Source organism: Coregonus lavaretus (assembly GCF_964263955.1).
Source record: "Coregonus lavaretus genome assembly, chromosome: 34".
In the NCBI taxonomy this organism is placed as follows: Eukaryota; Metazoa; Chordata; class Actinopteri; order Salmoniformes; family Salmonidae; genus Coregonus; species Coregonus lavaretus.
Window position 1 is genome coordinate 22,406,187 of NC_140021.1, and position 13,879 is coordinate 22,420,065.

Below are 13,879 nucleotides of genomic sequence, written 5' to 3' on the forward strand. Positions count from 1 at the left end.
AGAGCTCCATAGGCTCTGGTCAAAAGTAGTGCACTGCACAAAGAATAGGGCGCCATTTTGGATGCAGCCCCATTGTCGCTGACTCACTGCGTCTCCCATCCCATTGGTGCAGCCCGGAGGTGAAACTAACCAGCAATTGGTTCCTCCAGACCGATTCGGAAGGCAACACCCAATCCCTTATCAACTGGCCCTCCAGGTACAGGGTTTGTTTGACCCTCCCTCCCTCCCTTCCACATTCCCATCTTTTAACCGAGCCCATGCCATCGTCACATCAGACCTCATTCCTCATCAACATTAATGGGTGTGTTGCTGTGTTTTCATTTCACTGACCAAATGATCCCCCTCCTCCCCGCCCCTGTTCATGTTGTCCAATGACTCTAAAGCCGTTTCGATCTCAATTACTTATAGAGTTACTTACAGTAAGTGCCCTATTGCAGTTTCTCCCTGTTTCTCTACTGACCAAGCCAGACTGTCTGAGGGAGGATGAAGAATGATGCTGGGAGTCAGACCGTGGGAGAAAACCCTTTAGTCATGGCTCATCCCCCACTCCTCTCCTCTCCCAGCCTTGACTCAGCACATAGATCTTGTACAGTCTCTATCCCTCAGGCCTACACACAGTCAGAGCAACTTGAAATTAGAGCTGCAATTATTATTATTGCTGAGTTGGCTCAATTTTCACCCCAAAACATTTACTCCACTAAATCTCCTTAGATCTTGGCTAGGGTTGCAGAATTCTGGTAACTTTTGGTAGAGGATTCTCAGATTTCTTGCTTATTCCCTTGTAAACTCCAGGAATCTTCCAACCAGTAGTACCCTTGTGGATGTTAGACAGAATCTCTACTGGACTGCTCTGAGTGTATGTCTATCCTCAGTCAGGGAATCGACAGGACTTTGTTATTATGGTAGGTTATACGATCCATTTCTGACCAGATAAACCTGTTATCAGCCACAAGTCACAAATGGGTTGTAAATAGACAGCTTTCAAAAAGCCACAAGTGAGGGTGCTGTCAGTAAAGTCACGCATTGTCTGATTCTCTGCAGTAGATCAGATATCAGCCTAGAATTGTGAGCCTAACAGAATAAAGAACAGCTGAATCTAGCTAGGACTTCTGGATTTAGTCATAAAGGAATGTGTCATTCAAAGATGAGGAGAAAAGCAGACACAGTGAGCTAACCTTCCACATCCAGTCCTAGGCCCTGTTGCCCACCAGATTCACAAAACACAAGCTAATACAAGGAATAGCAACTTTGCTTAACTTTCTTCTTAAGTCTATAGGGAAGGGGAAAATGGCAGTTAATAAGAAATTAAGAAATGTTCTGCGAATCCAGGCCCAGGCCTGCTCAGCTGTGGAAGACTGTTGTGGAAGAGAGAAGGAAGAGGGGCTGCGGTTTTTGTTTTTGTTGGCCATCTGCCAGCCCCCCTACAGAGATTAACCTGTACAGTACTACTTTAACACTCCCAGAACCATCACCGACAAGTCTTGCAGGAAAGTGTTACTGTTAGCATTGCGTTAGCCACCACCTGACAACAGCTGCTAGCTAGCCTAGCATGTTACCAACCAACCTCCACCACCATCCAGCATGTGGTCTGACTGTGCTCTGCAGCCAATTGATTCCCTGTTTGTTTTAGTTTGGTAACTTGGTGTTCTTCGTGCGTTTTTCATTAGTATCTCACTGGTCAGATGGTACTACAGTACATTCATATGACTGTTTTTCTCTGGGGATATCTGTGACTCTGACATTTTGACCGTTTTCTGTAAATAAATAAATAAATGCAGCCACAATTTAATAAGAGAGAGGAGGGGTTGAGAAGGGTAGAGGGGAAAGCGAATGTTTTATGGCTGAGGGAAGGAAAGGGATGTGTTGGGCTTTCACCATTATTTAATTATCTTTTCTCGCTGCACTCTGAGTTTCAGTACAAACTGCAGCGAGTTGTTAACCCTCTCGGTCTCTCCCTGAAGAATCCGAGTTAGGGAGAGGCTCGTCAGGGAGGAGGGAATCCGACAGAGTCCAGAGCTGGGCCACCATGTCGCTGAGGCCCCCCTGTACAGGAGACACCCCCAACCCAAGACCCAGGCCACCACCTGCCCCACAGCCTACCACCAGGCTCCAGCCTACACCACCACCAACCCTCCAGGCCCCCAGCCAGCCTACTCTCACCCCCAGCCTCAACTCACCCGTTCTGGGCTGAGTGATGACCCCAGCTATCTGTCCATGACCACTGGCCCCGGTCCCAGGGCACAGCAGCCACAACAGCCTCAGCCAGAGGAGGAAGAGGAGATGGAGGGAGAGGTGGATGAGGAGAGGGGAGCCCATAGGGAGGGTAGACAGGAGGTGAGGACGGAGGTACTACTGAAGAGCAGGAAAGCTGTGCTGCCATCAGAGATCAGACGCAGGGAGAAGAGCACAGAGGACCCGCGTGGCAGCGGCCCCAGCAGGGGCAGCAGGGGAGAGGAGGAGCAGGCTGGCTACAGCAGGGCCCGAGAAGGCCAGGGAGTGGGACACGGGAGGAAGGCTGAGCCGGAGGAGCCCAGAGGAGGTTACATGGGGGGAGGAGGGAGAACCAGGATGCGACTGGAGGAACCGGACACAGACCCTGAACCAATCAGACCTACAGGGGAACACGTGTCCCGTCTGCTGGCCGCAGAGAATAGAGCAGAGGTCAGAGCCTCAGAGGAGCACCAACAACCGTGGAATGACAACGCCATTTACATCCAGAGAGGGGTGGCCCCTTCTGCCACTCACATCCAGACCAGGGGAGGAGCCATGACCGCTGACGCTCCCGTCTCCTCCAGCTGTGCCACGTCCGACACTGGGGCCCCTAGAGGGTCCATCCCGAAGACCCAAGGGCCAGGGCGGGTCAGAGAGGCAGCAGTCCTGCAACAATGGGCCAGTGAGGATGGGATCAGTAATGGAGACCAGAGCCCACCAGAGACCAGGGATGCTCGTGTCTCTGTGGCCAAGCTTCGCCACTCCTACCTGGAGAGTGCTACGACTGCTACTGCCCCAGTCATCAGGAAACCGAAGCTGTAGGTGGTTCTGTTCTGTAGTACAGTGCTGCTCTACAATGCATTCTGCTAGGAGCTGCTGCTGGCTTCTATCTGGAACTCACTAGCTTACCTGCACTGCCTAGCTAACACCAACCTCCTCCTGACTGAAATAATCAGTGTGATTATTCTGACCAGGGTTTCTGCTACTGACGCATAGTAGAAAACACTCATCCAATCACTAACGCTAGCAGTAGAGCATTTCGCGGCGGTGGGTTGACTGTTGCTTTCTCTTGGGCTGAGTGCTTGGACTACCTGATGGACAGTATGGTGTGTGTGTGTGTGTGTGTGTGTAACACAACGTAGTCGCAAATCTTTGCATGAGTATGGCTTCCACTGCTCCTCCAATGTAAAAATCAGGGGTTGGGATTTTGTGTGGAAAAGAAACGGAAAGCACGCCATCTTTTCCTTTCTTTCGTTCCCTCACCCTGCTATTTTTCTATTTCCTTTCTTCATCACCCCTTCTCCCTCTCTGCGAAGGGAGGAAGAGGTAGACTGGGTGTACCCGGGGGGTACGGGGGTCCCCTGGAGAGGGCAGCAAGTCAGTACGGATGTCCCGTGGAGGGGGGACAGGGGGCGCAGGCCCAGACTCTACATCTCACCTGGAGAGAGTAGAAAGACCTCGGAGAGATTTAGGACCCAGCCCATCACCTCCGCTGAGAGACAGCTGTCTGATAGGTACAGTGTGTGTGTACTGTGTTTTAATGCATGGCAAACACAGAATTAGTCCTCCTCGCTTCCCATGGGTAAAGACTAGAGAGAGTGGCTAGTTGTCGGCTGTGAAGGAACACACTTCACAGGCTCATCCAGAAACCTGTGCATTCTCTCTCAGGCAGCATGTACTGTAGGCTGTGTGTGGGTGTTTTCATGCATGGCGAATAAAGTCACACCAGAACCGGGTTTGGGAAATCCTGATTTAGCAGATGCTCTTATCCAGTGCGACTTAGTGCATTTATCTTAAGATAGCTAGGTGGGACAACCACATATCTCAGTCATAGTAAGTACACATTTCTTCAACTTTATCTACTTGGATATCAGCAGTCTGTGCTAGTAGGGGAAAAAAAGTGAAGTGCGATTTTCAGGAAAGGCAAGGGTATTAATTTTTTTTTTAATTACGGGGTGGGGGGATTATTTAAGATACTCTTTAAAGAGGTACGTTTTCAGATGTTTTTGGAAGATGGGCAGGGACTCTGCTGTCCTAGTTTCAGGGGGAAGCTGGTTCCACCATTGGGGTGCCAGGACAGAGAAGAGCTTGGACTGGGCTGAGCGGGAGCTGCCCTCCTGTAGGGGTGGGAGAGCCAAGAGACCAGAGGTGGCAGAACAGAGTGCTCGGGTTGGGGTGCAGGGTTTGAGTGTAGCCGGAAGGTAGGAAGGAGAAGTTCCTCTTGCTGCTCCATAGGCAAGTACCATGCATGGTCTTGTAGTGGATGTGAGCTTCAACCGGAAGCCAGTGGAGTGTGCGGCGGCTCTGAGCTCTTCAGCCGGGCTGCAGAGCGAGACAGGCGATTAGAACCCAAAGGTCTGCCGCCTGCATGCTGAGTGTATCCTGCCAGTGGACATTTCATGTGACCAGCGTTCGCCCCGGGGGAATGAATTGCTCCTTTTGTTTACTGTTTAAGTTCCAGCAGTCCTCTCTCTCAGCAGACGTATGTCTGTAATGCTGTCTAACGCCTTAGACTGGACAACTCTCTCTGTTAGAATCTGATTTCTGTGCATGTGTCCCAAATGGCACCCTGTTCCCTATATAGTGCACAACTTTTGACCAGAGCCCTATGGTAGTGCATTATATAGGGAATAGGGTGCCATTTGGGACTCTGTCTGTGTAATTTCCGAACACCACCTACCCCATCACATTACCCCTGTTGCTGGAAAAACCTACTGCTGTCTTTTTGCTCTGTCTCTCCACTGCCTCTCTGGTAGCTGTTCTCACAGTAGCAGTCGTTTACCATCGATTCCTTACCACTTGATAATGTATTAATGTGAGTCCTGGTGAATTTCACTGATTCAGTACTTGTTTTTCCTTTCCTTCTTGCCTTTTCTCCTGAAGGTCTTGTTTGGGCCCAGATCTACCCAGCACTGAAGGTAAGTTCCTTTTGAACTTCTTTGGTAAAAGATAAAAGGACTTTTGTAGCTCAGATCTGAAAAGTAAAAGTGCATGCCATCGAATAAAGTTAATATGTTTACGTTCCGCAGGTCTGTAAATATTTGAAAAAGATTCCCTTTAATGAGAACAGCTTAATGACGCAAGGCTCATCATTACACTTCTGGTTTATAAAGGAGAAAATATAAAAACATTTAAACTCGTTTTATAGAGTCATTATTGGTGTTCACAGTAGCATAACATGGCTACGGTTTTACTGAGCAGAGTACTATTCATCCATCTGGTTCCTATAAACAAACACACACACACACACACACACACACACACACACACACAGTTTAATACCCACCCACCCTCAGTCTGTCTGCAGTGTAGCGCGGCATCAGTCAAAGGGGATGCTTTCAAGGTGATGTCATAATGTCCTGCAGTGTTTCTCAAATGGCACCCTATATAGTTTACTACTTTCAGACTAGAACTCTGGTGAAAAGTATCACACTACATAGGGAATAGTGTGCCGTTTGGGACGTAGACCCACACTCTCCCCGTACCCCTCTCAGATCACACCTGTATGTCTGTCTCTGCTGCTCTGTCTCCCAAACACACTGCAGTCACTTGCATCACGTGGAGGTTTAGCTTGTCTTTGTTTTATACACATTACAGATGGTGATGATCATGATGATTATAAACCTTTGGCCTGTAGTACTTTACAGCACAAGCTGTGAGATCTAACTCAATTTGCAGGCATTGGACTGGTATTTAAAGTCACTGTTTTGTTAATGATTCAAGCAAGCTGTTTTATTATGGGATCTGGGCTCTATTTGAGACACTTGGAGATAATTTTATTTTTGCTCTCTCGGTTCCTCCCCTCTGTCTGTCTGTCTCTCTGTCTGTCTCTGTCTCTCTGTGTTTCTCTGTCTCGTGTTTCTCTGTCTCGTGTTTCTCTGTCTCTCTCTGTGTCTCTCTGTGTCTCTGTGTCTCTCTCTGTGTTTCTCTGTCTCTCTCTGTGTTTCTCTGTCTCTCTCTGTGTTTCTCTGTCTCTGTGTTTCTCTCTCTCTCTGTGTTTCTCTCTCTCTCTGTGTTTCTCTCTCTCTCTGTCTGTCTCTGCGTCTGTCTCTCTCTCTCTCTCTCTCTCTGTCTGTCTGCCTGTCTCTCTCGCTCTCTAGCGGATGAAGAGAAGTTGGATGAGCGGGCCAAGCTGAGTGTTGCAGCCAAGCGGTCTCTCTTCAGGGTACGAAAGAACACAATGTTGCTTTGATGTTTTCTCTCACCTGTGTTTACGTTGCTTCAGGGTAGCAAGGCGTGGACATGGCCTTTTTAGACACACTCACACACACACACACAGCATTCCTCCTCTGTGACTCAGTTACTCCACACATTGCTGTGAGCGGAGCAGCTGACTCTGAGCTTGATTTAGGCCTGACACGGACCGACAGAGAGAAATATGCTACTAATCAACTACATAAGCATTGAAACTGTCTACTTTTCCATACAGAGTCTTCTTTTGGCCAACTTGCATGTGGAATATACTGTCAAGAAGTGCATAGCTGTCCAAGTCATAGTAATAACACAGAGACCGCATATATTTTAACTGAAGTCATAGTTTGCTCAAGCAGAGCGGGTCAAGCCTTGCCTGGTCCAAGATCTATTTGTGCTCTTGCCAACTCCACTGCTGTCATTGGCATGACAATTCCACAACGAGTTGGCAAGAGAGCACACTGGCACAAGAGGGGAATAGGCGAAGTGAGAGGGCTGACCCGCCCCAAAAATGTGTTCACACAAAAATAAAGCGTACAGCAGTGGAAGTGGGTGTTTTTTGTATGGAGGTTAATGAGAGAATTTTGAGTTTGGTCAACATAAAATTGAATTGCTAATTTGCTATGTGAGGCCTATTTAATCAAAAAAGTTTTGTAATGCTTAGGTTGTAAGAATGTACTGATATAAGTGGACGCGGTGACATACCTCCTGCTTCCTGCCTTCTGCCTTTGCACACCTTGATTTCCATTGTTAGAATGGAGACTTTAGTATCTTGTCAGTATATAGAGCGTCTTTTCAGGCACTCGGGCTAGGTCAAGCACAGTGATCATGTGCTTTCTTTTCAGTCTCATGCTAACATCTTGGGCTACATCATGATTAACTCTTTCCTCGTATTTTAAGACAAAGTCCACCTTCACTCTCTATGCAAATGCATCATTGTTAAGATTTACAAAATTAAACCTTGCAACAACCATTTCTTATACTCTTTTGATTAAGAACTTGGGCAACTCCAGAGGCGCTGGTTAACTGAACACATTTCTTTAGTCTATGGATTGGAATTATATTGGAATACATTTTTATCTATTGGAGTCCCTTAACTGAGAGTTTGAGCTTTGCCTTGAAAATATGACAGATGACTTTGGTCTCCTTGCATGGCCTCCGCAGGAGTTGGAGAGGAACACTGACGGGGGCGCCCCCAAACCCCAGTCCCGGAACGCGGCCATCGAGAGGCGACTGAGACGCATCCAGGACCGCTCCCGTACCCAGCCAGTCACCACTGAGGAGGTGGTCATCGCTGCCACGTAAGTCCCAACTACGCCTGCCTCTCCCTCCATCTCTTATATTTCTTCATCCTTCCATTCCTCCGTCTCTCTCTCCCCTCTCTCAGCTGCCTGTATGGTGGGAGAGCTGGAGGGATGGAGAGGATTGTGGGCTAGTCGGTTGTTTTAAATCTCTACCCATGAACTGTAAAATGTCAAAGGACCTCAACCTTTGATATCAACACGTTAGGAAACGGACTTAATAGCTATGGGTTACCCGTCAAACCGAAACCTCGAACCTAAGCCCTTTTCTAGGAAGTCTCACTCCTCTGTGTTCTGAGAGGTGACACTGTTGGCTCTCTGAGTCACAGTTAATGTGATTCAGGTGCTATGTTAATTGTGACATACTGTATTTTCCCATATATTGTTCTCACATTCCTAACCCTTTAGAAGAGGTGGGTATTTGATATGCCTCCTTTGAGTCCCAAATGGCACCCTTTTCCCGGCACAGTGCACTACTTTTGATCAGAGCCATATGGGCCCTGGTCAAAACAAAAGTAGTGCACTATATAGTGAATAGGGTGCTATTTGGGACTCAACTGTTTTGTTGATCGAAAGCCACAGTCAGTGTTTTGATTGAGAACATGATATGTGATTTGCCTGCTGGTTGCAATCAGTTGGTTAAGGCTGTTACCTTTCTACCTTACGTCATGTTGGCTGACAAGTCACAGGGTTTGACTCGCTCTCCAAGGGCTTGCCACTGATACATAGAAAATATTAACTATACAATATACTCACTATACTCATTCCTATTGTGACGTCTACCATCTTCATTTAAAGGGGAATTCCATTCGAAAGTCGAATAATTACATTATTTTCATGTTTTCCTTGCCCATTTAAAGAATGATCTGGATTTTTTTCTTCTCTGTCCTCTATCTTCCTGTTGTCACCTGTGTCCCTGTGTGGCTTTCTCTGTCCCCTCTGTCTGTACTCTCTCTGTAAAGTGTCCCGGCACAAACTGTGTCTGTCGATACGGCCCTAGCACGCATCCCTAGCCACACACTAGTCAGCTGCACTGTGACACCGTACAGGTACACGCACGTCAGCACACGCGTGTGCATGGTGTTTGAGGTTAGGGGTCATCCTGACCTGGCCCAGGCACTAACCTTACTAGCTTGGTCCCAGATCTGTTTGCGCTATCAAATGGTCAGAGTTGGTAAGACTGCACAAACAGATCTGGGGCCAGGCTACAACTTAACAGCAGCTACGCTGGTTGAATGCATGTTTGGTTTTTAACACTGGCTCTGTCAGTCACTATGATAATAAATGTTGTTGTTGTTGTTGGAAGCGGACTAGCATTTGGTCCAAACAGAGTCTGCATCTGTGTTTGAATATATTAAACTGTCGTGTGGAAATCATTACGATAAATCTGTTCTCACCAGGTCAGGAGTAGTCTTTGGATGTGTTGCGCCCCCTTGTGTATTTTGAGGGAACGACCTGCATGTTTAATCTGTTGCATACATTTCTCAATTTTCTCTTTTCTCAACACTTTATGATCTGACACGGGTTGTCAAATTCATGGTATCCAAGATCTCTTACAACCTCTCAAAAGATGGAGCACAGAAATTGTGCTTTGTCAATCGGACAATACAATGATACTCTATTAGTCTACACTGTGGGCTATGCACTGGACTGTACACCCTGTCTGTCTCTGTGTGTAGCATGGCTCTGGCCTGCATGTATTGGCCTGCCTTCATGTTTTTCTCCCCCATCTCCCCCTCTGTGGGTGTTCCTCCTCCCAGCCTGCAGGCGTCCTCACAGCGAAGCGCTGCGGCCAAGGAGCAGGCCAGGGAGGCACGACGGGTCCAGGATGCCCTGGAGGTCCAGAGGGAGGGGCAGCGCACCACCGCCAAGCTCCTCCAAGCCTCCTCCTCTCTCCCCGAGGAGTCCCAGGCCCATCACCACGTATGTATTGAAACGTCCTCTCACTGTCAACTGCATTTATTTTCAGCAAACTTAACGTGTAAATATTTGTATGAACATAATATTCAACAACTGAGACATAAACTGAACAAGTTCCACAGACATGTAACAGAAATTGAATAATGTGTCCCTGAACAAAGGGGGGGTCAAAATCAAAGTAACAGTCAGTATCTGGTGTGGCCACCAGCTGCATTAAGTACTGCAGTGCATCTCCTCATGGACTGCACCCGATTTGCCAGTTCTTGCTGTGAGATGTTACCCCACTCTTCCACCAAGGCACCTGCAAGTTCCCGGACATTTCTGGGGGGAATGGCCCTAGCCCTCACCCTCTGATCCAACAGGTCCCAGACGTGCTCAATGGGATTGAGATCTTGGCTCTTCGCTGGCCATGGCAGAACACTGACATTCCTGTCTTGCAGGAAATCACGCACAGAACGAGCAGTATGGCTGGTGGCATTGTCATGCTGGAGGGTCATGTCAGGATGAGCCTGCAGGAAGGGTACCACATGAGGGAGGAGGGTGTCTTCCCTGTAACGCACAGCGTTGATTGCCTGCAATGACGACAAGCTTAGTCCGATTATGCTGTGACACACCGCCCCAGACCATGACAGACCCTGCACCTCCAAATCGATCCCGCTCCAGAGTACAGGCCTCGGTGTAAACGCGAATCCGACCATCACCCCTGGTGAGACAAAACCGCAACTCGTCAGTGAAGAGCACTTTTTGCCAGTCCTGTCTGGTCCAGCGACGGTGGGTTTGTGCCCATAGACGACGTTGTTGCCGGTGATGTCTGGAGAGGACCTGCCTTACAGCAGGCCTACAAGCCCTCAGTCCAGCCTCTCTCAGCCTATTGCGGACAGTTTGAGCACTGATGGAGGGATTGTGCGTTCCTGGTGTAACTCGGGCAGTTGTTGTTGCCATCCTGTACCTGTCCCGCAGGTGTGATGTTCAGATGTACCGATCCTGTGCAGGTGTTGTTACACGTGGTCTGCCACTGCGAGGACGATCAGCTGTCCGTCCTGTCTCCCTGTATCGCTGTCTTAGGCGTCTCACAGTACGGACATTGCAATTTATTGCCCTGGCCACATCTGCAGTCCTCATGCCTCCTTGCAGCATGCCTAAGGCACATTCACGCAGATGAGCAGGGACCCTGGGCATCTTTCTTTTGGTGTTTTTCAGAGTCAGTAGAAAGGCCTCTTTTTAGTGTCCTAAGTTTTCATAACTGTGACCTTAATTGCCTACCGTCTGTAAGCTGTTAGTGTCTTAATGACTGTTCCACAGGTGCATGTTCATTAATTGTTTATGGTTCATTGAACAAGCATGGGAAACCGTGTTTAAACCCTTTACAATGAAGATCTGTGAAGTTATTTGGATTTTTACAAATTATCTTTGAAAGACAGGGTCCTGAAAAAGGGAAGTTTCTTTTTTTTGCTGAGTTTTTATATTGTTTTTATACATTTATTATCAGTAAGCCTTATCGTGCATGCCGGCCAAAACAAGAGGACCACAATGAAAATAAGTTGTTTTTTTCCAAACGTTTATTTTGTGTGTTATCCTCAATGATTTTAAATGTGTTGTATCAACATGTGTGGTTGAATTGTTTTTAAATTGTAAAATGAATCAAAAACCCAGCAGGGCCAGGGGGACGCAGAGCCGGATCTGTCCACGCTCAGCCTGGCAGAGAAGATGGCTCTGTTCAACAGGCTGGCCCAGCCTGCTACCAGGGTGACCCGGACCAGGCCTGATACCAGGGGGCGCAGGGCCAACGCCCGCTACCAGACCCAGCCCATAACCCTGGGAGACATGGAGCAGGTAGTAACAGAGATGTATTTATTTACAGTAAATGGTGCAGGTAGGAGGGGATCTAGCTGTATCTGTGTGACGTGATCGTTGCTGTAAGCATTTACTAAGATGGTTGTTCCTTATCTCGTTCTAACATTGATTCAACCCTCTTATCCCACTTTCAACATAACCCATTGTTTGTGTGGTAACCTGTTTAATACCGTTTCATAGAAATGACGCACCTTTTTCCTAAGTGTGTGAGACTGTATGTATCTGTGGTACAGGACCTGTCAGACACAGACCCTTGTGATGAACAGGAGCTGTGTGATGAGGGCCCAGTAGAAGTCCCTCAGGGCCAGTGTGACATCGCACATGTAAGGCTCTAACACGGCACGGCGACCATTTTGGCTCGCTAGTGTCCCCGCATTTACCAGTAACTGGTGCTACGCTTGGCTCTCGGCAACACTTCAGCATTGTCCATGTGCTTCTTGTCGTCGATTGTTGAACAATTACAGAACATGCAATAGCATTAACTGTGCGAGCAGCAAGCTTCCCATTTGTTTATCATGAGGCCGTTTCATGTGGTTCTTGAAACCACTGCACTCAGAACTGGTGCGTTGACCCAAATTAGAACATCAGATTCATTAGAGAAACGTCTTACTCTTGTTTCAATGAATACAATGGCATAAAATAACTTAGCAAAAAAAAATGGTGTTGATGCTCTTCTGATTAATCTGGCTGGGGCTGCTTCATATGAAAGTGAAGTACAGTGTCAAGCATGCATGCCCTAGCAGCTTTTGAAGAAAGACTGATTCAATACGCTCGTGTGGCTTCTGCTGCTAGTTCCTCATTGGCCTGTGATGAAGAGAGTGTTATGTGATGTGCGAACGAAGGCTGGGCATGGCTTAGTCTCAAAAGGGACCATATTCCCAATATTTCACTGAGCTGCTCTTTGGCATGAAAGAACCCTCTGTGGCAGAGGAGAGGAAAGGAGGAGAGGAGAACAAAGGGCTGATCCCTGGTTCATTCTCTGAATGGAGGGATGGACTGAATGCAGTTATTTGTCAGCCAGGGTTCATCTCCCACCAGTCACTGTGGTAAACAAGGTTGTTGTGACTGAAAGAGCGGGACGAATGAATGGACTTGTTGGACTGGTTAGTAAGCCATATATTATAGTGTTGAAACACAATAACTCTTAAAGATCCAGTGCAGTCAAAAACATGGTTTTCCTTGGTTTTAAATATATTTCCACACTATGCGGTTGGAATAATAGTGTTAAATTGTGAAAGTGATCATGTGTAAGAGCTGTTTCAAAAGACCACCTGAAACTTCAGCTTGTTTTGGTGGGATGGAGTTTTGGTCTGCCTAATGACATCACCGCGTGGTAAATTAGTTAATAGACCAATAAGAAAGACTTCCAAACCTCTCTGCCAATAACTGCTCGTTTTCAGTTTTCCCCTCCCTAATCAGACAGTCCTAGCAAAATTCTTGCTTGAGAAATTGCTCTTGCTAAGAAGCTGTTTTCAATCAACATGTTCAACAACAAAAAAACCACAGTAAGGTACTTAGTTGTTACCCAGAAATGATTTGATATTGAGATAAAAGCGGCTGCCATTGGACCTTTTTAACATTGTTCACTCTTTAATGGTGTCAAGGTATGCTTGTTCAGACAGAGCATTGAGATCTGACTACTTTCCTCTCCAAAACAAACTCATCTCTTAAATGTACAGTGTTATAATCTGAGCAGATTACCTCAAAGGAAATATGTAATTATGTCCAGTTTTTATGACCATCGTAAAAGTGATTTAATGAATCTGTCCTTTGACTTAAAAGATGAGGAATGTCATTGAACTTGATGCTGTCCACTGAATAATCATAATATCACTAATGTGTAGGACCTCTTTAGACCATAACAGGATGTGGAAATGATGTAAAATGAGACTGTTCATAAAAGGGAATGACTTGAGGTGTTAGCTTTATTGAAAAACATCAGATTTTTTTATTGTATTATAATCTTATTGTTTTTGTCAGTTGAAGAGTGACATTTCTGGGTCAATGCTAAATTAATGGATGATTGCATCAGTATCTCCTCTGCCTTGAAAAGTCTGATTCAGTTTAATTCTTGAAGTATGATTCTGTGAATAGAGAGTGAGACTGGGTGGCTGAACTCATCCTGCCCTTCAGAATGTTGGCTGCATCTGGGGTCCTGTTCATTAGTGCAGACTGTAGCAAAAGGTTTTGCAACCGAAAACAAATGGTTCTTAGGTCCCTCCCCGTTTCGGTCAGCTTCTGTTTGGTGCCCAGTGAATATGACCCTGGACTCGCTGTGCTTTGTGGTTGTCAGGGGGGTGGGGTGGGTTGCCATGACTGGTCGGGCATGGCTTTGTGATGTGGGCTGTGATTGGCTAGCTAGACTGCAGTTCTTTTGAACCACACGGGCAGGAAGTGCAATG

The 13,879-nt window shown here is 47.0% G+C and overlaps 1 protein-coding gene across 1 annotated transcript in view; it reads left to right on the forward strand.

The window, feature by feature from the left end:
• svila (supervillin a) overlaps nucleotides 1-13,879 on the forward strand; it is a gene marked incomplete at its 5' end in the record, with an annotated part of 64,703 nt that overhangs the window by 21,996 nt on the left and 28,828 nt on the right. The window contains 10 exons of the mRNA XM_084152271.1: nucleotides 113-196; nucleotides 1,962-3,029; nucleotides 3,528-3,725; nucleotides 5,095-5,129; nucleotides 6,312-6,376; nucleotides 7,567-7,703; nucleotides 8,666-8,752; nucleotides 9,464-9,626; nucleotides 11,277-11,456; nucleotides 11,711-11,800. Of these exons, the coding sequence (XP_084008397.1) occupies nucleotides 113-196; nucleotides 1,962-3,029; nucleotides 3,528-3,725; nucleotides 5,095-5,129; nucleotides 6,312-6,376; nucleotides 7,567-7,703; nucleotides 8,666-8,752; nucleotides 9,464-9,626; nucleotides 11,277-11,456; nucleotides 11,711-11,800 (2,107 nt within the window). The remainder of the gene's footprint in view (nucleotides 1-112; nucleotides 197-1,961; nucleotides 3,030-3,527; nucleotides 3,726-5,094; nucleotides 5,130-6,311; nucleotides 6,377-7,566; nucleotides 7,704-8,665; nucleotides 8,753-9,463; nucleotides 9,627-11,276; nucleotides 11,457-11,710; nucleotides 11,801-13,879) is intronic.